The sequence below is a fragment of the Hordeum vulgare genome, chromosome 5H (genome assembly GCF_904849725.1).
Source record: "Hordeum vulgare subsp. vulgare chromosome 5H, MorexV3_pseudomolecules_assembly, whole genome shotgun sequence".
NCBI lineage: Eukaryota > Viridiplantae > Streptophyta > Magnoliopsida > Poales > Poaceae > Hordeum > Hordeum vulgare.
Genome location: NC_058522.1, coordinates 106304030 through 106329754, shown reverse-complemented (window position 1 = coordinate 106329754; position 25725 = coordinate 106304030). Strand labels below are relative to the sequence as shown.

Here is a 25725-nt window from a genome sequence, read left to right as displayed (position 1 = left end):
TATATATATATATATATATATATATATATATATATATGATGTTTTTAAGTAAAAATTAAATACATATTTTTCACCGAAAGCAAGATAAATCCAAAATTACAATGCGAATCATCTGTCAAAACACGTCAGGTTCTCAACGCATCGGTTTTGTAAAAGAGGCTTATAGTTGAAGGCATCTAGCATCTAGATGTTAGACCCGAACAAAAGCCAATGCATTTAATATGCTTTCCATTAAAAAGTAAAAAACACACATTTTTCAACAAAAGTGAGATAAATTCAAAATTATAACGCGAATCACATGTCAAAGCAAGCATGATACAACACCGCAACCTCTTAAACAAACACGTCACGGCAACCACCAAACATCCAAAAACAAAATGAGTTAATCTATACTCGAAAATGTGCATATATACATCTATACGTAATTCATAGTGAAATCTTTAAAATGTCATATATTTAGGAATGATGGGAGTAGGTGTTATACCCATACAAACCAAATGTATACATCAGTTGTTGATACTCCCAAAATGATTATAAAATATGAATGGTTGGGGAGAGCGGAGGGTAAATGATTGTACTTTTTTCAATCTTGGGGCCTAGGAAAGAAAGACCTTCAATGTTTTCTTTAATATTGGGGCCTCCTTAAACTATCATTGCCCCACAATGATACACACGACATTTGTACTAAAAAATATGCACATCTAACACATCGAAAATAAGATAAGTACAAAATTGTAGCGCAAACCGTATGTCGAATCATGTACAATACCACGATATGTCTCCACTTCATTTTTTTTCCAGGTGTAAAGCACGTAATTTTTTTTTAAGGGTACGTGTCTAAATATCTAAAAGGCAACAACTTTGTGAAACAAGATACAAACGTTATATCCTAAAACCAAACACGCCACGTCAGCTATCAACCTTAAAAATGCCAACAAGCACATCAGGTTCTCGGGACCTTGGTTTTTGTAATGAACGGCTTATAATTGAAGTGTGTTGTGTTGTGTGAGGACAAAAACCAACATATTCCCTCTGTTCCTAAATATAAGTCATTTTAAAGTTTTCATTAGGGGACTACATACGGATGTATATAGACATATTTTAGAATATAGGTTCACTCATTTAACTCCGTATATGGTCTCCTAGTGAAACCTCTAAAAAAACTTATATTTAGGAACGAAGGGAGTAATATATATGATGTTTTTAAGTAAAAAGTAAATACATATTTTTCACCGAAAACAAGATAAATCCAAAATTATAATGTGAATCATCTGTCAAAACACGTCAGGTTCTCGACGCATAAGTTTTGTAAAAGAGGCTTATAGTTGAAGGCATGTAGCATCTAGATGTTAGACCCGGACAAAAGCCAATGCATTTAATATGCTTTCCATTAAAAAGTAAAAACACACATTTTTCAACAAAAGTGAGATAAATTCAAAATTATAACGCAAATCACATGTCAAAGCAAGCATGATACAACACCGCAACCTCTCAAGCAAACACGGCAAGGCAACCACCAAACACTGGGAAACAAAATGAGTGAATCTATACTCTCAAATGTGTCCATACACATTCATACGTAATTCATAGTGAAATCTTTAAAATGTCATATATTTAGAAACGATGGGAGTAGGTGTTATACTCGTACAAACCAAATGTATATATAAGTCGTTGATAGTCCAAAATAATTATAAAATATGAATGGTTGAGGAGAGCGGAGGGTAAATGATTGTACTTTCTTCAATCTTGGGGCCTAGGAAAGAAAGACCTTCAATTTTTTTTCAATATTTGGGCCTCCTTAAACTATCATTGCCCCACAATGATATACACGACATTTTTACTCAAAAATATGCACATCTAACACATCGAAAATAAGATAAGTATAAAACTGTAGCGCAAACTGTATGTCAAATCATGTACGATACCACGATATGTCTCCACTCCATTTTTTTCAGGTGTAAAGCACGTAAAATCTTTTTAAGGATAAAGTGTGTCTAAATATCTAAAGCGCAACAACTTTGTGAAACAAGATACAAACGTTATATCCTAGAGCCAAACACGCCACGTTAGCTATCAACCTTAAAAATGCCAACAAGCACACCAGGTTCTCGACACCTTAATTTTGTTATGGATGGCTTATAACTGAAGCGTGTTTATGTTGTGCCAGGACAAAAACCAGCATAATATATACGATGTTTTAACTAAAAGGCAAATACATTTTTTTCACCGAAAACAAGATAAATCGAATATTATAATGGGATTACCTACGCCAGGTTCTCGACACGTCGGTTTTGTAATGGACGGCTTATAGTTAAAAGGCGTGTAATATTCAGGTGTTAGACCCGAACAAAAACAAATGCATTTAAGATGTTTTTCACTAAAAAGTAAAAAAAAAAAAAATTAAAATTAAAATTATAACACAGAACACATGTCAAAACAAACATGATACAACCACGCGACCCGTCAAATAAACACGACACGACAACCACCAAACACCCGGAAACGCCAAGCGCACACCCTCGGCGGCATGGCGCCCGCTGTGCGCGTAGTGTGTGTGTGGGGGGGGGGGGGGGGGGGCTCCAGAAAAATCCCATCTGGAGAGGGCCACGGAGAGCCAACCAGCAAAGATTCCTCCGCCTTTCTACCCTCTCCGTTCATCTAGAACGCACACGTACGCCGATCGCCGTAGCGTGGCGAAATTACGGAAACACCCCCCCACGTGGAATTACCGGAACGCCCTCTGGTGTGAATTTACAGGAGTGCCCTCCCCCCGCCGATAAATAACCCCTCCGCCCTGACCTGATCCCCTCCCCCTTCCTCCTCCTCTTCCTCCTCCGATTGGGTGGCTGCCATTGCTCTCCAGAGTCTCCAAGCTCCAGCTCCCACTTCACCACCATTCCGCTAGCCAGAGTCTCCCTCTTGATCCCACCTCGGCTTCGAGTCTCGCAGTCCTCGTCCCGGTCTCTCTCTCTTCTACGTCCGTCCGAGAAGAATTTCTTTGGGTTGAGGAGGGAGCTGCTGTTCTTGCTAGGCTGGGCTAGGCTAGATCTGGGGGGAGAGGGTTGGTCGTTGTTCCGCGTGAAATATCTGGGGTTTTGCTGCGCTGGAGGTTCTTGCTGGCCATGGTTTGTCCAGGCATGCTGAGGCGCAATCTCTGAGCTTTATGAAGATCGCTACTCACCTGCGCCGGTGCTGCTTCCTCCAGTCCTTCTCCGTCGTCTTCCTCTACTACTTTTATGTGATCTCATAATTGGCCCCTCTCTGAAATCCGACCTTCCTACTAGTAAAATCTTTTCTTCTTCTTCTTCTTCTTCTTCTTGCTTCAATTTCCTGCTTCAACGAGTGATAAATAAGAACGGTAGCAGCAGTAGTAGCCAGGTGGTAGTGATCTCGGTGCCAAGATGTCGTCGTCGTCGCTGTCGCCGGGAGGAGGCGGGAGGCTGTCGGGCTCGGACGGCGACTCGGGCGCGACGTTCGCCGCCGGGGACAACCGGCGGGAGAAGAGGCGGCTGTCGAACCGGGAGTCGGCGCGGCGGTCGCGGCTGCGGAAGCAGCAGCACCTGGACGAGCTGGTGCAGGAGGTGGCGCGTCTCAAGGCCGAGAACGCGCGCGTGCTGGCCCGCGCCAACGACATCACCGGCCAGTTCGTGCGCGTCGACCAGGAGAACACCGTGCTCCGGGCGCGCGCCGCCGAGCTCGGCGACAGGCTGCGCTCCGTCAACCAGGTGCTCCGCGTCGTCGAGGAGTTCAGCGGCGTCGCCATGGACATCCAGGAGGAGTGCCCGCCCGACGACCCCCTGCTCCGACCGTGGCAGATCCCCTACCCTGCCACCGCCATGCCCATCGCCGCCACCGCCACGCACATGCTCCAGTACTGATCCATCCAGTCATGATTGGGTCAATAATTCAAGATCCCCCCTGTAGGAGCTGAGCTGTGGCTGGCAAGAGGAAGAAAACCAAGAAGAGCCGTACTGCTCTCTGCTCTGCTCTGCTCTACTCTGCTTGGCTGCTGCCTTGAGGATTATTACCAAAGGCGTAGTTGCTGCTATATGTTGTGTTTATTATTATGTTTCAGTAAGTGTCTGTCGTCGTCCATCTCCTATGGCTATTTTGTAACAGTAATAAGGGTAATTATATGCATGGTTGTGTTCTATGTATCGTGAATTTGTCATGAACTATGCCATATGTTATCATGTTTGGTTCCGGTCTTCAGTGTAAATTCTGCTGTGTTTCAAGCAATAATAACTCTCTCGAGTGCTCGATGAGATTTGACGACAGTATACAGATGTTGGTTTCTTGTTGAATGAAGAACAGTTTGGCCGGTTTTCTGAGCTCGCACCAAATCATATAAATCTGTGGGCTCATATCAAAATCACAAATAAGCTGGGAGGCATCGAATCAGCTTTGAGTGGAGAGGAACATCAAGTGCTCAAAAGCAGAGAAAGATCTTCAGTTTCAAGGTTCCTCCTACAGGATTCTGTCTGACAGCTCTCTGTTCTGTTCTGTATTGTTTATTTTCTTGCATCTATTCCAACCTTTGCAAGGCAAAAGCAAGGTGACAAGAATCAAATGCTGTACTCATGTTCCCTCCAAAAAAAATAAAAATAGTAGAACTCATGTCACAACCATCATAAGATATGTGTTGCAACAAGGAAGAAACAGCATGTACATCATCACCTTTGATCGGTAATCAAGCAATAATGGTTAATGACGGAAGTGTAAGCAAGCAGAACGAGATCCGTCATCAGAAAACTACACTCGTGACCGCATACGAAAACGACGGTGAAAGGCAAGGGAAAACCTTAAAAACTTATCTTGACCGAACCAAATGACATCACCAAATAGAACAGCACCAGTAATGATGGTGCTTGTTCCATTCACGATAATATCAAACATAAGGGGTAGCTTGTTAGGCATCCCACCATTGCACTCAGCCAAAAGGGTGAGCTCACTTCCGAGAGGATGACAGTGAAACCTAAATAAATCATGTTCATGTCAGAGGGAAGCCATCCAATCCCTGAATTTGTTTGCAACAGATATGAGACAAAGACATATTTGATATGACGAGAAACTAAATTCAAAACGGTTCAATGTTCTCAAATGGTGGTGTGCTTATTTTCATGACAATCTCCACAGCAATCACTCTGTCATGCTCTCCACGGAGTTTCACAAATTACTGGCAAAACCGAAATGGCAAAAGACTTCGCGATGTAGAACTTCTGGTTCAGCACGTCAGAACTACTCCTCAACAACGACGCTGATCTGCCCCTTCTCGAGCATGTCGTAGAAGGATCGGGTCTTCCTCTGCTCGTTCCAGTGATGCATCTTCCACATACCACCAGCAACCAGCCCAAGGGTGAGTCCAATGAAGATCTCCTTCACCACGCTCGGCCCCTTGAGGGTCGCATGTGCAACTCTGCCGCCTGCCATCTGCTAGCTGTTGGGCTCAGATGCCAAAATGCCTGCAGAAAATGGGAAGATTCCGTGAGCTGATTTCATGGGAACATGGTGACAGCATATCATCACCAAGGCAGCAGCAAGATACTTTAAATAAGTGCAGGCAGGCATGTGCAAACAACACAAAACAATGAGGCCATGATATATGATTTTTCATGGCGTCCAAAGGTCACTTGGGTTAATTGCACAAAAACAAGTCAGTACAATTTTTCAAGAAGTAACCGAGTTGAGACCGGAAAAACTAAAATATGAACCAGGAACTTCCAAGATTTTGAGTTGTAGAATTAGTGGACTCAGCTATGTTAAACCAGCATGATTCACAAACAGTAAAGTACGATAAACAGGCTCTGATTCCTCAAACTGCTCAGCAAAACCTCTCTAGAGAACAGTAGTAGTTGCAAAAAGAGTCAACTCCCTGCATTTGCACCCTAGTATCATACTATTCCACCGCCCAACTTTTAAAAAAGGTATCTTAAGCTGGAGCAGGAAAAAAATGTGATACAATAAATCGTTCCATCCTCAGCATCAATCATTGCTTCTTTCAAGAACAAAAAATGCATGCAGTGTACCCTTCACCTAACCTGCCACTCATGCACAGAGGACACAGCGGTCGTAGTCAATAAAGCATAAATGAGGCAAAGCAATTAGTTGGGAGGAACTTCCTTATCACCCATCATCAGATTAACCATAAATTATCAACATCCTAGCAAATGCAACAAGCACCACTCAAATTATGCATTGTTTCATACGAAGCACTCGGCCAAAAGAAGATGGACAATAACATTAGGCATGTAGAAGGCAGCATCATAATTGTAACAACAGGTCATTTTCTTCAACAAAATACATATTTCAAGAGTTATGAACTCCTAAGATCAGTCAAGAAGCAGATTCACTCAAATGCAAGAAATCACAGAGAAAATAAACAAATCTTTTCCAGTAAATAAAGTACCCACAGAAAAGGAAATACATTGTATACTTGATCAGATCTATGATAAGTTTGCACTTGGGGTGACTTACTTTGAACATAGCCATCTTTATCAATAAAAGAACTTTTCCGCTTTGGGATACTGAAAGGACATGAATCTAGCTAACATATACTATTGAATATAAGCCAAACCAAGTAATCAAAATAGATGAGTTCTACCAACACGGCAATATGATTGTGCTGATACTTCCATTAAGGAACCCATATCGCCACACCAGCTGAAACCCCACTCACATAGACCAATGACATTTTATAGAGCACCATATCAACAGGTTATTTCCAATGCTGATAACCCACAAAACATATAATGTTACTGCTGATAGCACGACAGTTGCACATATGAAAACATATGCAGATATAAGACAGTGCCTATGACAGATGAAAAATCTCATAAGAGTTTGCTGACATGAAATGAGAAGACAATGTACAATTGTGATGTGCTAAGTGTAGCGGAGAGAAATTATAGGTGCTCTAAAATTATCAACTAACTAGAATCATCAAGACAGCGCACATTCACGCAACACCACTCATTCATGTGCATGGCAAAGTCGAAGATATATATCTGGAACTACACAAGTCACACCACGATCACTGAGCATGATGCAGGTTGCTGAGCAAATAGATGACAAAGTTCATAAACGATCCGGGATGTTAGAAGCTACGACAGTGCATAGATGGTATATCTAACTTCATATGTGGAATAGACGATGACACACTAGTTAACATACATAATGTGCTAGCCAGGGATTGCACCGAGCCAAACCATCCAGAGGCAGCAGCGATGGCACCACGCCAAAGGATACCTCCTAATTCCCAGATATATCATCTGATACATACATATTCACATCTCATTGGAGCGAACGATGTTTCTTTCTTAGCCACCATTTCCCAATCCAAACCGCATATAGGCCTATGAACAAAAACATCGCCAAAAGATAGCATCGGATGGGGACAACGCACGCCATGGTTACGAACACATGCCGTATTCACACGAAGAAAAAATACCCCCCACCCCCCCCCCCCCCACGCGCAAATCAGACGCATCCTGCTCCCCTAGATCATCGCGTGCCATCCCAAATTTCTAGTTCGCCGGCCGATGCCGTCAACAGCACCACCAGCGAAATGGATGACCGAGGCACCGAGCGACCAGATCTGGAACGGTTCCTAACGATTTAGAGGGGGAAACCTAGGATCGGATCAGCGAGAAGGTCGCGTAGGAATCGATTCGTGCGTCAGGACACGGAAACCCGAGGGATCGATTGAATGGAGCAGGTTCGAGCGGCGTGGGAAGAGGGGTCTGACCTTGCCGCCGCCGGAGGAGAAGAGGGAGAAAGACGCCTGCGCCGCCGGAGGAGGAGAGGGAGAGAGAGGCCGATTTGTTACGGGGAACGGCGTTTTTGCGGAAACGCCCATTTAAGGGCTGAGATTCGCGGACGGGCCCGGTCCACACGGGTGGTCTGAGCGAGTGGATGGATGGCCCTTCGTCTATTTTCTCCCTCTGTTCCATAATATAAGTCTTTTTAGAGATTCCACTAGAAGACTACATATTGATGCATATAGACATACTTTAGAGTGTAGATTCACTCATTTTGCTTCGTATGTAGTCCCCTGATGAAATCGTTTAAAAGACTTATATTTAGGAACGGAGGGAGTATGTTGTTATTTTTCACCGAGCAACCGACCGGAACACTGCCTTTTCATCAGTTAGAATTAGAAAGAATAAAACTATGTACAAATGGGATATTTATGGAAAAGATATATGTTGAAAAACTCCCAGAAAAAAAAACAATCCCAAGCTAACTACTCCCTCTGTTTCTAAAAATAAGTCTTTTTAGAGATTTCATTAGGGACTACATACGAAATAAAATGAGTGAATCTACACTTTAAAGAATATCTATATACATCCGACTTATATTTAGAAACGGAGGGAGTACTCATGATTCATGAAGATGGAATACTCTAGGTCGGAAGGACGTGCCCTGGTGTTTGTTATCCTCAAAAGTAAGATGCTTCACCTTAAGTCCTTAATGTGTGTTAAACTTGTCACGTTTAAAACCTGTTGATTTCGTTTTTCATGCGTTTCACATGATGTCCATTCCGCCTCTTCTTGTGCTTATTGTCAATGTACCACAAAAGTACCGCCCCCACCAAACGTTGTGGTTCAACGCCTCAGTCAGAGGAATGTGGTCGTCGGTCCAAGAAAGGACCAAGTGGTGGACAATAGTGATGAAGGGGCAAAAGGCAAAGCACAATTTGAACCGTCCGCAAAGCAGAGTTGACAGATAGGCTCATGGAGCCAACCTTGTTGCTCAAGTCGGTCGGCGGTCAGAATTTTTGTGTGAAGTACAAGCCATTTGGCTTTTCTAGATTTCGTAGGACACCTATTGATGTTAAAATAAATCAAACATATCACGCAATGGGCATTTGGTCTAGTGGTATGATTCTCGCTTAGGGTGCGAGAGGTCCCGAGTTCAATTCTCGGAATGCCCCCAATTGTTTTTATATTTTTTAGCCATCGTAACACAGCTCCTTCAGATTTACGAAAGTGAGAATTGTTTGTGTCTTTTGTTTCTCGCTTCCACAAACACCAATTCACCAGGCTTTACAGAAAGAAAACTCACCAGGAAAAATAAAACTGTCTTTGTTTGCTGTCTTTCTATATGTATCTGTATAATATCTACTTAGAAATCATCCGGTAACATCACTAGTTCAGTACATCTCAACGGTGTAGTAAAACAAACTGGTGCAGTACACGATAATCTTTTACGCACAGAGCTATGTGTAACTATTTTGTAACTCGCTTATTGGACCGACAAACAAATTTGCATCACCGGGACTGGCCGTCCTCTCTTATTCTGAAGGTGCATGAACGAATGCGGCTGCGAAAAAAAGGAGCAAATCAAGCGCTCCCGCGGACAGCTTTGTAGCACTCTAGGCTGCAGAGGGGGAGCTTCAGCTTCGAGTCCCTGTACCGGTACGCGTTCGTGCAAGACGGTCCGGCGCACTTCTCACGCGGCGGAGGGTAGCTGGGTGGTGGAAGGCAAAAGTGAGACGATGTAATCTGTGGCGCACATTTGGTGCGGCTGATTTCTCGAACATGGGGAGGAATTGCAAGTATTGGTTACCTGCAGGGTTTGGAGTTGAAGATACTTGGGAGGCCTACATCTTCAGGGAACGTAACCACCGTGCCTGTGGGCCCCATGACCCACCGGATAGAGCTCCTGGCAAGTTCTTGCGCTCTGGCTGCCTTCTCCTGAGTAAAAAGGAATGACACTGTCAGAAGATAATTCAGAAGATGATGGTAGTAGAGACGCGAGTGTCATGGGCATGATCAAATGATGCAATGAACCTTCTCCTCTCGCTCCTTTTGCTTCCTCTCTTCTTTCTTCTTCTCGGTGTCCAGGCCCAGTATTTTCCTTATAGCTTCAGCCTGCAGTTAACACTTTTGAGAACTCCTAGGAACTCAACCTATTCCAGGAAGTTTAAAAGAGAGTAAGCAAATGTTTCTCCAACCTCGCTTTCTTTAGTGGCTTTCTCCACTTGCATCTTGCGCCGCTGAGCAGCCTCCGCCTTCTTCGCCAGCATCTCTGCATCAGAGAGCTTTTCCTTCTTGCCTGGAGCCACAGAAAAATGTTTCAAATTAAATCAGCGCAAGACTTCAGTCAAGTTACAACAGGCAACAAGGTAGTATGTACTTCTTGACGAAGCTGCCGGTAAACCATCGGGGAACTCAATGGTACTGTTGCTGTTCCCATCCATCCATGATTGAAGAGCTCGGCGACGTGTTGTGAGAGGTTCACTCTTAACACTGGCAGACAATTCAGTGACTGCCTTCTGCTTCTTGTTTTCAGCTTCAAGTTCGTTATCAGAGGCCAACTCCTCTTCTGCATTATCCTCATCAGCATCAGTAGAATCTCTTGACCTTTTCTTGCCATCTCTATTTGATTGGGGTCTAACAAAATCATTATCAACCTCATAAACAGTGCTCCTGCCCCGGTCTTTCTTGGAGGCATTCTTCTTAAGGTTACTCCCTCCTTTGTTTTTAGGTTCACGAATATGACCCTCATTATCATTAGAAGCTCCATGGTTTTCAGGAGTACTTAAACCATATTCCTCGTCTAATTCACTGTCCAAGTTGGATTTCTTAGCTATCCTTCTACTCTTCCGGACAGGATCCGAAGACGCTTCTCTCTGAACTTTGGCAGGTTGTTCCGGAGTCAAGGTATCTTCAATTTTCCTCAGCTTTCTTGTTTTCTTGTCTTGAGAAGAGGGCAACCTATTTGAATCTTTGACACCTTCAGTCTGAAAGTAATTCATCGTTTTTATTGGGTATCAATTATGAATAGCAATTTGAAGCAAATAAAGGGACAAGACGTGCGGAAAACCCACATAACAGAATGACTTGCAAAATACTCACTTTGTTTTTATTTACTCTGCATATTAGATTTATCTCAAGTCAAAACTTGTAAACTTTGACCAAGTTTATATAAATTTATTAACATCCACAGTACCAAATAAATACCATCAGAATTCTCATTGCATATATTTATGCATCTTATATACTATTTGTTATTGTGAAAGTTTATATTATTTTCTATAAATTTGGTCAAACTTTATACAGTTTGACTTAGATCAAAGCTAATATGCGGCGTAAATAAAAAGGGAGGGGTATAATCAGAAGTTCAGAACAGGTATAGTGCCAAGATTATGAGACAAAAGAAATATCTTGACAGAAACTGCATGTGTATGTCCTGATAACACCAACCAGTTTTCCTTGCAGAACTTGAATTTAGCAAGCTAGCAAATTTTCTTCTGTCCAGTCAAGATCCTTCTTTTCAGGTTTCAAGTACACTACGAAACAAAAGACACTGATCACTTGTTGTTTACCTGATTACCATGCTTTTGCCGGTGCAATGAATGTCCTGGCCGTGTAGACTTTGCAGCTGAAGACCTGGAATCTGGTATGGCAGGGTTTGGTTTTGCCGGTATGGTCCGACTGATTCCACCAATTTTGAGTTTCACTTTCCTTGGTTTCTGTGTGGTTGACAAATCATCATTCCCTGCCGACACATGTATCCCATGATTGCTTTCACCCTTTCTTGAGTTACTTCCTGAAGCCTCAGAATGCAACTGGTGGCTCCCCTTGCTCTTATGTGAGTTTTTCAAGTTTGGAGGGGACAGAACACCCTCGGTGATACGCTTGGAAGCACGGTCCAGGGAAGGTCCATTCAGATAAAACTCTCGACGTCGGGGTCCTCCGTCAGAGGCAACATTGTCATCTGAGGGCAGCCTCTTTGAATTACTCCTAGATGACATAGATGACATAGATGACTACTTCACAGCAGGATTGCACTCTGGCCTGGGTCTCCTCGTTGTGCTGGTCCAGTGGATATTCTAACCAAATAAGACAACACACATAAACAAAAGGCATGTCTTTACTGGAAATGTTGAGTGTAAGTCGAAAATGTTGGGAAAATATATTGCATGATGCCTCTTATGACTACAGAATGTGAAGCTGGCATCACCACAATGCTGCAAGCTCAAAAATAATGGTACTTATAGGGAAGGTTATTAATTTACAATAATAATAATAATACACATATTATTTTTTAATGGCTCGTGCCTCCTTTTCTTTTTGACTAAAAAATCTAGCGGAGGCCCCAACAACTATGCAAAAGATAGCAAAACTCATGTAGGTAAGATTCAGGACAAGAAGCAAACCCAGGCCTTGAATGGTGCCTTAGCTATTCTTAACTAGGATTTCAAGGATGTAAGGTCAGGGACAACAATGTCAGAAATCTTTGCATTTCTTAGCTAGCAAACGTTCCAAACAGCGATGGTGAGTACCACCATGAAGTGTGGCATGTGGAAATGAGAATGACCAAGGTTAAAGGACCACTCCAAGAGTTGGGCCAGACAATGCTAATAGCTACTGTTATGTGTACGCAACTTAAATAAAACTTTACATGGACATGGAACGCGGTTAGAATTTATTACCATCACCTATCTTTAAACTAGAGTTTATTTCTAGAGTAAAATCCATTCACGGTACTCAAACTTATACCAGGAGTTCACTTTGATCACTGCACATAAGAAGCTAGTCAATACGGCTATGTACACATCTTGATGATTATACGGTCACCGCCTGAACTTATAGCTCGTATTTTATCTAAGTTGACCGGCCAACTCTCCACCCCACGCAGGTCCCACCTGTCAGTAATTGTAAGAAAGTAATAAAGAGAAGAATAAAAATTTGCTTCAGTGCGGATTCGAACACAAAACATAACGGCCATGTTCGCACGAGACAGCCTACAGACCCAACACGCTTTCTACTACACATTAGAGCGACTTGCTTTTTATTCGTATATAAGAACACACGCATGCACGCAGACCACGCATCATGACCGCACGCGCACATAGGCATGCACCGGTGGTGGCCTGACACAGGCACGCACGCGAGCATGACGCGCACACACACAATCGCAGTCTCTGAATTTTAGAATTATTTTAGCCCGAGATTTTCAAACGAATTTTGAAATTCAAAATTATTGATTAAAAAAAATCAAAAATATTTAGCGCAAATTATGTTATGTTGAACTCAAATTTTGCATGAACTACTTGATGGTTAAGTGGTCAGCATGAGTTAGTTACTTATTATCGATGGTGGCGAGTTCGAATTTTTTAATATAACGCACAACGGCCAGTATTTTTTATGCTCATATAACGCCAAAAAGAAAATGAAAATTGCAAGATAGTGCCTCAAACTTAGGCCGCCAAGATGATAGGCTGCGTGTCCTACGGCTATGCCAATTGCTGAGTTATGTCAAAACATGTATATGAAGCATATTTGACATTGCTTGGTCGTCTAAATTAAAAAAATGCAAATATTTTGGCCGGTCCTAAAAGAAAAAAACTAGTGACAATCACCCAACACACACAGCCGAGCCCGATGCACGCACACATGCAAAACCAGAGCGAGCAACCACATGAACATAAAAATACCTGGTGGTAAAACTGAGATACACAACAAGTCAGCAACAATGTTAAAAGAAACTCAACGGTGTATCCCTTATCAAAATTTGTAGAATGGAATAGTTGATCAACAAATTAATACATTTAAGAACATGTCGCTAAACTTAGTTAGAGTTGTGACTTGGAGTAGAATAAATCCGATGCTCTCCCCGCTCATGTTCTCCCCCCTCAACCTCAAGGATGAAGAACAGTCTCATGAATAAGTTGTCAATAGTCTCAATAGAAAAAAATCATGATATATGTACTGCATGATGTTGATTACTTGAATAAAAGTCAAACAGAAAAATATATTATTGCACACAAATCAATCACCAGTAACTCAATTCATGATGAACCTAGCAAGAAATGAATCCACAAAGTTGATCGTCCTTGAATTCCTAGCAAGCAACTTGTATTGACACCTTTAATTTTATTCACGAACAAGCAAAAAGTGAAACCACAAAGTTGATCATTCTGGAGAACCTAGAATATTATTAGCTGACGAAAATTACAAAAGATCAGGACCCACAACTTGTTTAGACACTCTTAATTTTGTAATAAGCAGCATAACAATTGTTTTTTAGCTACTTCCCAATTGTAACATATCTTCTTCACAAATGCAACAATAAACTTGTTTAGCTACTTTACAATTGTAACATATCCTCTTCACAATTATAATAATAATGTAATATCAAGTTCAGTCAGCATCAGGTGATTAGCTACAATAACGTAATGGATAGGCATCAGGTACTTTGTACTGATTAACACAACTGAATTATGGGCAAAAATTACGGTGGTAAAGGACAATAGGAATGGTTGGCTAGTTAGCTGCAGTGCAGAAAATAACAATAGCAATGTTACAAGAAACTCAATGATGTATTCCTTATTAAAAAAATAGAATGCACCAGTTGATCAACAAATTAAGACATTTAGTTAGAGTTGGACTTGTAGTAGAACAAATCCAATGGTCTCCCTGCTATCGTTGATGAAGACGAGCCTCGTGGATCGCTTGTTATAGTCTCATAGAGAAAATCATGATATCTGCACTTCTTGCTGGTAATTACTTGAATCAAAGTCAAACAGGAAAACTATATTACTGCACACAAATCAATCGCCAGTAATTCAATTCGTGAACAACCTAGCAAAGAATGAAACCCCAAAGTTGATCGTCATTTGAATTCCTAGCAAACAACTTGTTTCGACGCTTTTCATTTTATTCGTGAATAACCTAGCAAAAAATGAAACCGCAAAGTTGATCGCCCTTTGGACAACCTAGAAATATCATCAGCCGACGAGAATTCCTAAAGATCAGGACGAACAACTTGTTTAAACACTCTTAATTTCGTAATAATAAGGTCGTTTGTATGTACTTCCTCCGCCAACTCAGCGTAGGCACCTAGATTTGTTGGTAAATTACATTAGCCCTAGCCCCTTGAAACACAAGAAACAAGGTGTATGTAGCGACTACTACCGAAACCTTCAGCGGGTAGGGTACCAGATGATGAATAAATATACGAGAGGCCAGGGGGGGGGGGGGGGGGGGGGGGGGGGGGGGGGGAGGGGAGGGCTTAACAGGGAAGAGAAAATCGGATGAGACCTTACTCACTTCGGGAGCGACCAGACGGCCGGCGGGAGATCCGAGGATTGGGAAGACGGCTGCGAGGGACGGCAATTCGGGGCCGGGAGGAGGGCCGGGCGCAACGGCCTGCCCGCTGGGCGCCGCCGACTTGGTGAGTGGGGAGGGAGGGGGAGGCGGAGGGGCGGGGAGCTCGCCCTGCTCGTCGATTTGGGGGAGACGAGAAAGACGAAACTCCACGGGTTCAACCGCTAGCGGCAGGGGCAGGGCCCGTTTGGGAGCTTCGTAAACTTCTCCACCCGTAAAAAAAAAAAATCCCGAACTCAAAAAAAAAAAAAAAAAAAACTCTCCTCAGGAAAAGGAAAATAGAGACCATTGTAAAAATTTCCTTTTTGGGTAGGAAGTTGCAACGTGAACCTGAAAATAATATTCGCTCCGTCTCAAAATAAATCTCTCCTTAATAATAAAGCATCGATGGCTTCTGTCGTTCGTCATGACAGTTTTGCAAAAACGTCCCCCTGTTTTTTAAATCAACTCGCGGTCCTCCATTAAATGGAAAAAAACGTTTTGTTTTTCAAAAAAGCCACTGTCCTCCACCGGTCCAGGGATGGGTGGATCCGACCTGGCTAAGGAGGAGGTCGGTCCGTCGACGGCGGCTCCGACACCGACGAGCGTCGCGGCGGTGGTCAGAGGTGGAGGCGAGGCCGAGGGGCGCGTGGGGCGGCCGGATCCATGGCGAGCCAGGCCGGATCTGGCGGCGGGCGCAGCGCACCATGCGGCGGGGCGGCGAGGCTGAAAGCGACGGCGGCGGCAACGCAGTCGCGCGAGGCGGCGGCGTCGGCACGCGGCGGTGCACGCGGCGGGTCGGCGAAGTGCGGTGGAAGGAACCGCCCGGCCGGGGCGGCATGGTACGGCGGCTGACGGGAGGAGAGGGGAGGTGAGGCGGCGAAGGAGGAAGAGGCAGGTAGCGGCGGCGTTGCAGGTGGGCAGGGAGGATATCTGGGAGGGAAGGAGGCGACGACGTGCGAGCTGGAGGTTTACGGCATCGTCGTGCGATAGGGAGGGAGAAGCCTCGCCCCTGGACCTGGAGGAATGGGGAAGAAGAAGGACCCAAAATTTTCTTGGATGCCTGGACCATATGATCCTCGATGAAGGGCCTAGATTCTTCATGTCAAGACGGCCTGTCATTTACATTCTTTTTTGTTTTCCTTTTTTTCTACTTTAAATAATTTGGGGCTTCATAAAAAATTTTGAAAATTTAAGAAAGTGGGAATTTTGAATAGAATGTTTAATAAATTATAAAATGTTTGTGGATTCAAAAATACTCGCAATTTTGCAGAAAATGTTTGAAATTTTGAAAACAAATATTCAAGAAATCAAACAATGTTCATGATTTTTTTAAAGTTCATGAAGTACTTTTTATAATGAATTTGTGCAAATTTTTGTCAATTCTAAAAATGATTATGAATGGAAAATATTCTAAAAGCTCAAAGAAACAATGGTTTGTGACTTATAAAATAGTTTTTCATTCATAAAATGTTTGCTGATTTAAAAAATAATCACCCATTTCTTTGTCCCGTAAAATGTTTGCTGATTTAAAAAATAATCACCCATTTCTTTGTCCCACTGCGACGCACGGACCTTTTTACTAATGTAATATAAAGTTACATTAAAATTAAGACACTTATCTTAAGACATGCGGAGTAGTTCTCCGTCCAAAATTTATAGGCGGATACATCAAATCCGACCCATTAAATGTCCAGAGACATTGACCATTTACACGTTAAATAATCAATTTCAATTAGGAAATCTTAAATCGCTACAATTGCATATAACATGATACATAATTTAAGTGACGCTCGTGCGGCTTCGTTGTGTTCATGTTCGGTGGGTAGCTGCGTCCTTCGAAGTGTTGCTCGAGTCGCGTGCAAGATAGACTAGGACACTGGGCACACACTAGCTCATGGGACTCGAGGAGCCGCCGTCTCACATGCCCTACTCTTTCTCCTTGGAGCCTGTCGTCTTCACATGGCATGTGAATGTGAGATCGATGACATATCTATCGTGGTCTCATGCCACGTCCACCACAATACGGCTGCAACCCCCGGGGTTGCAGGCCATCCATCCAGACACTAGAGAGTGCGACTCTGCCTTGCCGAACACTGTCACAACCTCCTGCTCCCTCTTCCTTGCACCACGGGCACGTTGTCCCATACTCTCAACCTCAACATCGGCACACCAACAAAGGTATTACGCGTCATCCACGACGATCGGACGCCAAACAAAGCGCACCGCCTCCGGCGAGGCAGCGATGACCTGCCTCGTCAGATCCACACACCATTTGGGTGGAAGCGATGGATTCACAGCGGATTGAGTTTCGGGGGACGCAAGATGGCAGGGCCTACAACCTCCAGCTCCTCGAGGAGCCCGACAGGCGAAGGAGCAACTCGACTATGGAAGGGCGATTTCACCGAATGCGGACGTGGCGGAGCAGGCAGCACTGCTCAGTCCTATCGTCTCGCCCGCCAGATCCAACTCGACCGCTTGCGGTACCACCGGTGTCAAAGGGAACTGAAGGCCACCTACAAGGAGTTTGACGAGGCGGCGAACAAGGTGTGAGGCAAGAGCGACGACCAGGAGGACATCGCCTGCTCCGCCAAGGCCCCCCTCCCCCTCCCCCGTCGCCACGACCATAAAGCCGACACGTTCGCGGGCACCGCCGAAGTGATGAAGAGTAGTGCATGATAGGTAGCCGCTGCTCAAGCTTGATGGATTGATAATCGTCGGTCGATTAGCCGCTCAAGCTGCAACAACGGGGGCTACTCAGAATGAGTCGGAGAAAGTGAAGGCAAGTCCGAGAGCTTCAATCCTCATGGCTCATCGCAGTCCAATGAAGAACAGGCATCGACGACCATTTAGATTAGGAATTAATTATACCTTTAAAGTCGGACGAGTTCCGCTTTTAGTTGAAGTATGTCTGAAATGTAATGAATTCTATCATGTTTAAATGAAAATCGTGTTCTTTGCATGAATCTCTTCCAGTTTATTTGAAAATTCTCCCGGTTTGCACGAATTTTGTTTGGTTAGTTCAAATAGTTGTTGAAATGTATGTGTGCATCGTTGAATGGGGGGCTCCGGCATCCGTCCACGAACATGAATTTGTGGGTCGCCGTTGGTGATAACCTAACGATACATGATGTGATCTTGACAGATGCATTGTGACATCCCTCGATTAAGCTACAATGATCATTGTAATTAAGATGCAGTGATGGTCAAGATTAAACTAATGCTTTTGCTAAATAGTGCTTGATCAATTTTAGAATCATATCTCATTCCAAATTCCCGTTAAAATCCAAAATCCAAATAATAAGTGGATTAAATATTTTGTCAAATATGCAAACTAAAATCATGGTTGGATTGCAAATATTCACCTAGTAATTATAAAATATGAGCCAACATTTTAGCAAGTATTTTGCTGCCTCAAAATAATTATAACAGAGGCCAATTCAATTATTAGATCCTCTTTTTAATTATGAAAATTCCAAATAAATTCCAAATGGCTGCCAAACCTTTTATGGGAGTGCCATATATTGCAAAAGGAATAATGAACCAGATCCACAATTTTACAAAAGTTATTTTATTACTAAAATAAATAAAACATAAAACAAATAAAATAGAAAAAGAAAAAGAAAAGAAATAAAACTAAATGGCCTAAGTGCACTGTGCACTTAGGCGAGACGACCCTGCGTGGTGGCCCAGCCCTCCTACCCCCTTCTCCCTCCTCCTGCTCACTCGGGGCGACGTGTGCACGACGATGGCCGCATCGGCCGCCCTTGTCGCTGTGGCGCACATCCCGCGGCTCCCCCGCACCTACAAGGTCGCCCAGATCCCCTTGAACCCTAGCCCACCCCCACGTGTCCCCCTCGCCCCGTGCTCCTCCCCACGCTAGAACCAGTGCCACCGTTGCCATGGTCACCCCTGCTCGTGCTCTCCTCGGCCTCCCCTTCACCTAGGACTGTGCTTGGAGCATCGCACGCGTGAAAAGACCTCGATGATGCCTAGAGGGGGGGGGTGAATAGGCTATTTAAAAACTTCTTCAGATTTGGCTTGAACCTAATGCGGAAATAAACTAAGAGGGTACTTGTCAAGCACAAATCCTAAATGCACTAGGCACTGCAACGTGTATCAACAACACGATCTACCAAGATGGACACAATACAGTTACTAACAAGCACAAGTAAGTTACACAAACTTACTTGAGCTATATCACTCGACAAGTAGGTGAACAACGCAAGATACTAGATCACACTATATCAACACAATATATCAAGGGCTGCAAGTATGAACGTGTGGATATAGAGGGTATGCTTGAATGATTAATCTTGTACAAGAAATAGCCAACACAATATAATGAGCACAACCAATATGCAATGTATGTATGCTCAAATAACACAAGTAAACCACAAGTAAGGAGTTAGGGTTAAGGATAACCAAGGTCACTGAGACGAAGATGTATCCCGATGTTCACTTCCTTGGAGGGAAGCTAGTCACCGTTAGAGAGGTGGATGTTACCACGAAGGCACACCAACGCCACGAAGGCTCACCCTATTCTCCCTTTGAGATAACACCACGAAGGCGTTTCTCAACCACTAGTGGTAAGCCTTTGAGGTGGCTTCCAAACCCTCACAAACTTTTCCGGGGGAAATCACACGAATTGATTCCTCTCCGAAGAACTCCTACCGCCTAGGAGTCTCCAACCTCCAAGAGTAACAAGATCACGGGGAATGCTCAAAACTTGCTCAAATCACAAATAGCTTGGGTTGAGAGAAGGAGAGGGAGACGATCTATCTTTTGATTGGAACAACTCTCAAAGGGGCTCACAAATGCTCTTGGGATCTAAGATTTGGAGTGAGCAAATGTGTGTGAGGTGGAAATGTGTTCTTATGAGGATAAGGCTGTGTTAGGCAACCCTCTCACGAAGTAGGAGGGGGGTATTTATAGTGAGGAGAGAAAAAGAGCCGTTGGGGACACTTTAAGTCACACAGGGTCCGGACGTCCGACAGTTGTCGGAAGTCCGGGCTTCCGCGAGGGGTCGGACGTCCGACAGGGGTCGGTCGTCCGAGGCGTGTAGATACGACTGAAACCATTTTGAATTAAACAGCGACCGGACGTCCGACAGGGGTCGGTCGTCCGAGGCCTGTGGATACGACTGAACCTATGTTGAATTTATCAGCCACCGGACGTCCGGAGAGGACCGGAAATCCGAGTTATACAACTCAACTTCTACTGGTGGTAGGTTCCGGATTTCCGACGGGTGTCGGACGTCCGGCGCTCGGACGTTCGGAGGGAGCCGGATTTCCGAGATATAGAACTCAACTTCTACTGGTGCAGGCTTCCGGATTTCCGGGACTTGGCCGGACATCCGGGCTAGCCGGAAGTCCGAGTTATATGGCTCTGATTTCTCTAGTATAGGATTCTGGATTTCTGAACTAGTCGGTCGTCCGGTCCTCGGACGTCCGGAGAAAGCCGGGTGTCCGAGGCATTGGTTCTGTTTTGAGATAACAACAAAACAGTGGAGATTTGGACTGAGCAGAAAGTGATGATGTAGTTTGAGCAAGTTCATCGCAAAACCTGTGATCCCCTCTTAATAGTGCGGGATCCCTAAGGACTCAAGAATCATAAAAGAGTACTGATGATCCATACTTGAGTGTATACTTTTATTCGCTGATCATCACTCCGCACCACTAACGTCAAAGGAAACTGATACCTTTGAGTTAGCCCTTTCACGTGAGCTTGATGTTGTTGTTCCTTCTTGGCTCAAGTTGAAAGAAAGACATGATGAAGTCTTCAAGTAGCTTTCCCATACACAATGCGGAAAGCCTAGCTTATGTATTTATCTTCATTTGTCCACCATGTGAACATCCACAAGAATCAAGCATGTAGTGCTCAAGAATGCTTATCTTGATCTTGTCCTTGTTAGCACATGAGATTGTCCTTATCAACACATGATCATTGACAATAGTTTCAATGATATATTCGTGCTGATCCACTTGAACTTGCACACCACAATCTTGATGACGATCACCACTTGACGTCATCCTTCATGGGTTGTATGAGATCTTCCTTTTGACGCAAGCCCAATGGAAACACACCTAACCCCCACCTAGGAGTCTCACAAAGACCATGGGTTAGTACACAAACACGTAATGGACAGTGCTTACCATACCATGGGATCACTTGATCCTCTCGGTACATCTTATACGCTTTGTGTGTTGATCATCTTGATTTACTCTTAGTCTGAGATCTTGATCAACCTAGTGTTTCTATGACCATTCTTTGGATAACACCTTGAATAACATCTTGGTCAACATATAAACTCCTTGAACCCAACAGATGGACTTCAAGAAGTGCCTATGGACAAATCCTATAAATATAACTTAAGGCAACCATTAGTCTACAGGAATTGTCATCAATTACCAAAACCACATATGGAGATATATGCTCTAACAACGTGTCTTCCGCTTCGACTGGGAGGGGCTGGACGACAGGAGTTGCACTGAAGCGAGGGATTCGAGCCAGTCTTCTTCCTTTGCCCGCTGGTCGTCGCCAGCGAATCCGTCGACTCCGAGCTATCCCTGGGCCCACTAAGCGCATGTCCAGGCTCGCTGTAAGCCCGTGCTCCACTTCCTTCTCTCTCCGAGCTTGCGTGTGGCCCCTAGCCCCTTTTTTCTCCATGGCCGAAGCTCGCCGCCGCACGAGCTCGTCGACGGGCAGCCTTCGACGACCTTTTGGTTATGCGCTCGCCATCACTCAGCTCTCCGCGTCGCGTAGGTCTTCCCTAGATGCTTACGCTAGCATGTTGTAGCGCCATCCCCGTCGTAGCACGACCCCGGTCATCACTAACCTCATCGCCGGCGATGCTAGTGTCCACCCCAGGTCCTCCCACTAGTCGGGATGGATGCGGGTGTGCCCGAGCTTTCGAACGAGCCCCTCCGCACGCCAAATGACGCTCGATCGCCGAATCCCTACCCCTCCCATGCCTCCGCCGTGTTGTTTGGCTCGCGAGAGCAACTCCGACGCCGCCCGCCGACGAGGTTTGACCGGGACCACCCTCAATGCCACTGACCTGTAGCCCCCTAGCCCTAGTTGATTGGTGGACATGGTCAACTATGCTGACTCGGCAGCCCGAGTGGCTGACTAGTGGGCCACCACCTCCTGGGCCATTAACATGTGGGCCCATGTTTAATTAGCCACTAATTCATCTATTAAATTAAATAAAACAGTTAATTTGCACTAACAGATAATGACATGTGGGCCCTTGAAATTTGACTGGAGGCGAGCCCGGATGCAGAGATAGATGGATGAATGGTATCAATTTCCACTTTGAGATTGTGTGGTCCGCCTTTCTCTACTATGCCTTTTTCGTGAACTACTAAATGACTCCTCTTGCTCCAAGCTCCCTTTTGTTGCCTTCTCGTTCACATCCTCATTCAATTGAAACAAGCTCTGAAATCAGTTTGTTGCCCTGCAAAGTCTTTGACCTTGGGTATATGAGTAGGAGACTTAGGACAGTAGCGTCGATAGACAGTAGGGCAAGCTGTCGGATTGACAGACAGTTATTAGGATAGTGGGTAAGCTACTTAGGCTAGGGAATAGGCACACATGGGTGAGATACGCGGGCAAGTCTCCTGGTCACTCCTTCCATGTCGGAGATATGGTTTTCTTAAAGTTAAAGCCATATGCTCCCAAATCTCGGTGGCACAGCGGGCTAACCACAACCCTTCCTTCCGATACTTTGGGCCTTACAAGATTCTAGATAGGTGGGGCCGAGCTGTCAGGTTTGATCTGAGACAACTATGTTGACTGCTGACATCACCCTCATGTCATGCTGATGCAATAAGTGAATTTTTTAATTTAAATACATATATATTAATTTCTGAATATTATTAAAACTTTGAAAATAAATATAAAATAATCTACAAGTCAGATGAAAATAATTTAGATATGAAAGCTGCTCAGAAAAATCCCACGAATCCGAATACGATGTCCGTGCATCCGTCACATGCTCCTAGCATGATGAACATGAACATTTTGTCGTGAGGATCACTTGCCCGGTAGTAGCCAGAGACTCGGGAAATATCGTCGGATATGTTCCCGCTCCGTCCATGACATGTAGTACTCGTTAGCTCATCCCTAGCACTGCATATTGCCATGTCATACATCGTGATGCACCTGCTTGCTTTTATTTATTATTTCTGCCCCCTCTTCTCTTCAGTAGACGCTGAAGTTGATGTTGTTGTCGGGTACGACTACCCCCCTGACGATCATCCTTTTGCAGCAGAGCAACAAGGCAAGCAACCCCCTTAATCATCCATATATCGCCCGTTCTTTCTTCCTCATGCTTGCAATAGATTTTGCTACTCCTATAGATAGCTCCTATTCTAATGCATAGCTTGCTTTTGTTAAACTGTTGTTGTACCATATTAAATATTAAATGCTTAGTATAGGTTGATTAGTGATCCCCAATGACCCCACTAGCCCAGTTGCATGTGCTTCATCGTCGAAGACTCGAACACTCGATCAACTGATCGATAAGCCATGACCCATCACATTACTTCACACTCCCCTTAGTTGCACGACTCTGCAGAGCTACTATCGAGTACCAAGGGTGACGCCTTGTTATGTACTCCTGATGTTATCTATGTAGTGTAGTTAGCGAGAGGTGGATTACGGAGGGTGATTCCTCCTTCACCACCTCTGATAACGACTATGTCGTGCAACCCCTCAAGCATGAACCATCAAGGGTGATTCCTCCCTGATCACCTTGACGGTTATGTCGATTGGAATCCGTCGAGGGTGATACCTCGGATTCCTCTGATGTTATAGACACACTGTTACTTTCACTTACTACTAGAACATGATGAAATGTGTGGTGCGGGTGGATTCCCGCGTAATTGTGACGAGGCATGGCCGAGCATTCTTGGCCCTTGCCACACATCCTCGAGACGGGGAGATGGGACCACATATTGTGGATCGCTAATTGTCGCTGTAGTTAACAAAACATTAATGGGATTGAGTATTTGATCTGAGTTGGTCGTTTGACCTTTTTCGCACTAACCTTCACGCGGGGCAGTTATGGGCACTTAGTGTTGTGGTATCGGCCGAATCTCTTCGAACGTCAGCAATGGAGTGGCGTGCGCCCGAGTGGTCCGTGTAAGCATTGATCTTGTATAAGAGTTGACATGACTGACCTCGACTGCCCTCGCAACATGCATGAGTGCAAAGGGCGATGGGCCCAAGACCCTTGCGCTTAGGATTTAGACCAGCGGGTTGGCTTATCTGTTGAGCCTAGTTAGGGCTACGACATGTTGATCTCCCCAGGCCGGGCATGACCTAGGAAAGTGTGTCCGACCGGAGTTTATCGAGTGTGTTAGGAAATGTGGTGCACCCCTACAGGGATGAATTGAACTATTCGAATAGTTGTGTCCATGGTAATAGTACGACTTGGAGTTGTATCCCGATCTAATACAACTAGAACTGCGACTTAACTTCAATGATTCGCTTCGAGATTGCTTTCTCGCAGGGAGTCGAGGAAGGATCTTTGGGCGTGATTTAATAAAATTGCTGCAACAATATGATTATATATGTGTTACTGATCTGTACGCTTCTATTGCTGCAAGACACTGAAGATGCTAGTCTTTGATAGGACTAGGCCTTCTCTCTATTGTGACATTTCTGCAGTCAGTCCAAAGATATAGACCCATTCATTTGATATTGATGCATAACTTAGCATAGTTCTCATGTCAGTCTTGTGAGTACTTTGGATGAGTACTCACTATTACTGTCGTGGTTTTGTCACGGCAGATGTCCTCGTGAAAGGACTTAGTGATGGAGCCATCGCACCTTGGTGGCGACTCAAAGGGGGTGAGAAGAAGCGAGACTCAGGTTATCCCAGGTTCGGCCCCTCCTATGGAGGTAAAAGCTTGCGTCCTGCTTTGTGTATATTGATGGTGGATTCGATTACAAGGAGGGTGTAACTCGCCTGACCTAGCTCTCGATGGATTCTAACTTAACCTATCTGCCCTAGAGACTCGCCTTTATATACAGGTCGAGGCCCTAGGGTTTACAAAGTCCTGGCCACATTACAAATCGTGGGCTTCCATATCTCTAAGCCGCCGTGTCTTCCAAGCTAGGAAACCTCCTCGGCGACGTATCTTCTCCGTTAATCTTGAAACGCCATCTAGCTCATGGGCCTTGGCCGGCTCTTCATTGAAGTTCTCGTGATGCATCTCAGACCCTGGGCCAAGGCCTATCTTGATCATGAATGTTGAATCGCCGTTTACCTGACCCGGCCCAATAGGGCGGGTCATACCGCAGGTAATATCTCCAACATTAGGCCCAAGATTGACTTGAATTTGTTCACACCAATAAACCTTCACGCTTGTCTATGGTGATTTACACACGATCTCTGGCCTTTCTTCTTCATTGAGTGATGAGCCGCCAATCTTCATGGATCGCCTGAGTCGCCAGGTCTTTATTGATGATGTCATCTTCTCCACTATTCCAGGGATCTTGATGACATCACTTCCAACGAATCTTTGTCATATCCTCTTATCCCGAGAATCTAGGCGCCATCATTTCTGATTTTTAATGTGCCTCCTTGACTCCCGCGCCTGCCATTTCGATTTCTGCCTTA

At 44.5% G+C, this 25725-nt stretch overlaps 3 protein-coding genes and 1 non-coding gene across 7 annotated transcripts; 2 read left to right on the top strand and 2 right to left on the bottom strand.

Annotated features, from left to right (window-relative positions):
- Nucleotides 1–2792: 2792 nt before the first annotated feature.
- On the top strand, nt 2793–4157 carry LOC123396056 (ocs element-binding factor 1-like). The gene has a single exon (XM_045091088.1). The coding sequence runs from the start codon at nt 3402–3404 to the stop codon at nt 3876–3878; it is 477 nt and encodes a 158-aa protein (XP_044947023.1). The 5' UTR covers nt 2793–3401; the 3' UTR covers nt 3879–4157.
- Nucleotides 4158–4969: 812 nt separating this feature from the next.
- On the bottom strand, nt 4970–7850 carry LOC123396057 (cytochrome c oxidase subunit 5C). The gene is made up of 2 exons (XM_045091089.1): nt 7745–7850; nt 4970–5462 (listed from the first exon to the last, which is right to left on the bottom strand). Exon 2 carries the CDS (start codon nt 5428–5430, stop codon nt 5239–5241), a length of 192 nt encoding a protein of 63 aa, XP_044947024.1. The 5' UTR covers nt 5431–5462; nt 7745–7850; the 3' UTR covers nt 4970–5238.
- A 1010-nt stretch (nt 7851–8860) lies between these two features.
- On the top strand, nt 8861–8932 carry TRNAP-AGG. The gene has a single exon. It is a non-coding gene; the product is annotated as a tRNA-Pro (tRNA).
- Nucleotides 8933–9068: 136 nt separating this feature from the next.
- On the bottom strand, nt 9069–15280 carry LOC123395343 (eukaryotic translation initiation factor 5B-like). Of its 4 annotated transcripts, none has more exons than XM_045090338.1 (7): nt 15051–15280; nt 11330–11836; nt 10138–10744; nt 9956–10056; nt 9792–9872; nt 9568–9695; nt 9069–9468 (listed from the first exon to the last, which is right to left on the bottom strand). In XM_045090338.1, exons 2-7 carry the CDS (start codon nt 11765–11767, stop codon nt 9342–9344), a joined length of 1482 nt encoding a protein of 493 aa, XP_044946273.1. In that variant the 5' UTR covers nt 11768–11836; nt 15051–15280; the 3' UTR covers nt 9069–9341. The 4 variants fall into 4 exon arrangements, with proteins under 4 accessions (XP_044946273.1, XP_044946272.1, XP_044946274.1 ...); XM_045090337.1 differs by having other exon boundaries at nt 15060–15277; XM_045090339.1 differs by having other exon boundaries at nt 15056–15264.
- Between the last annotated feature and the right edge of the window lie 10445 nt (nt 15281–25725).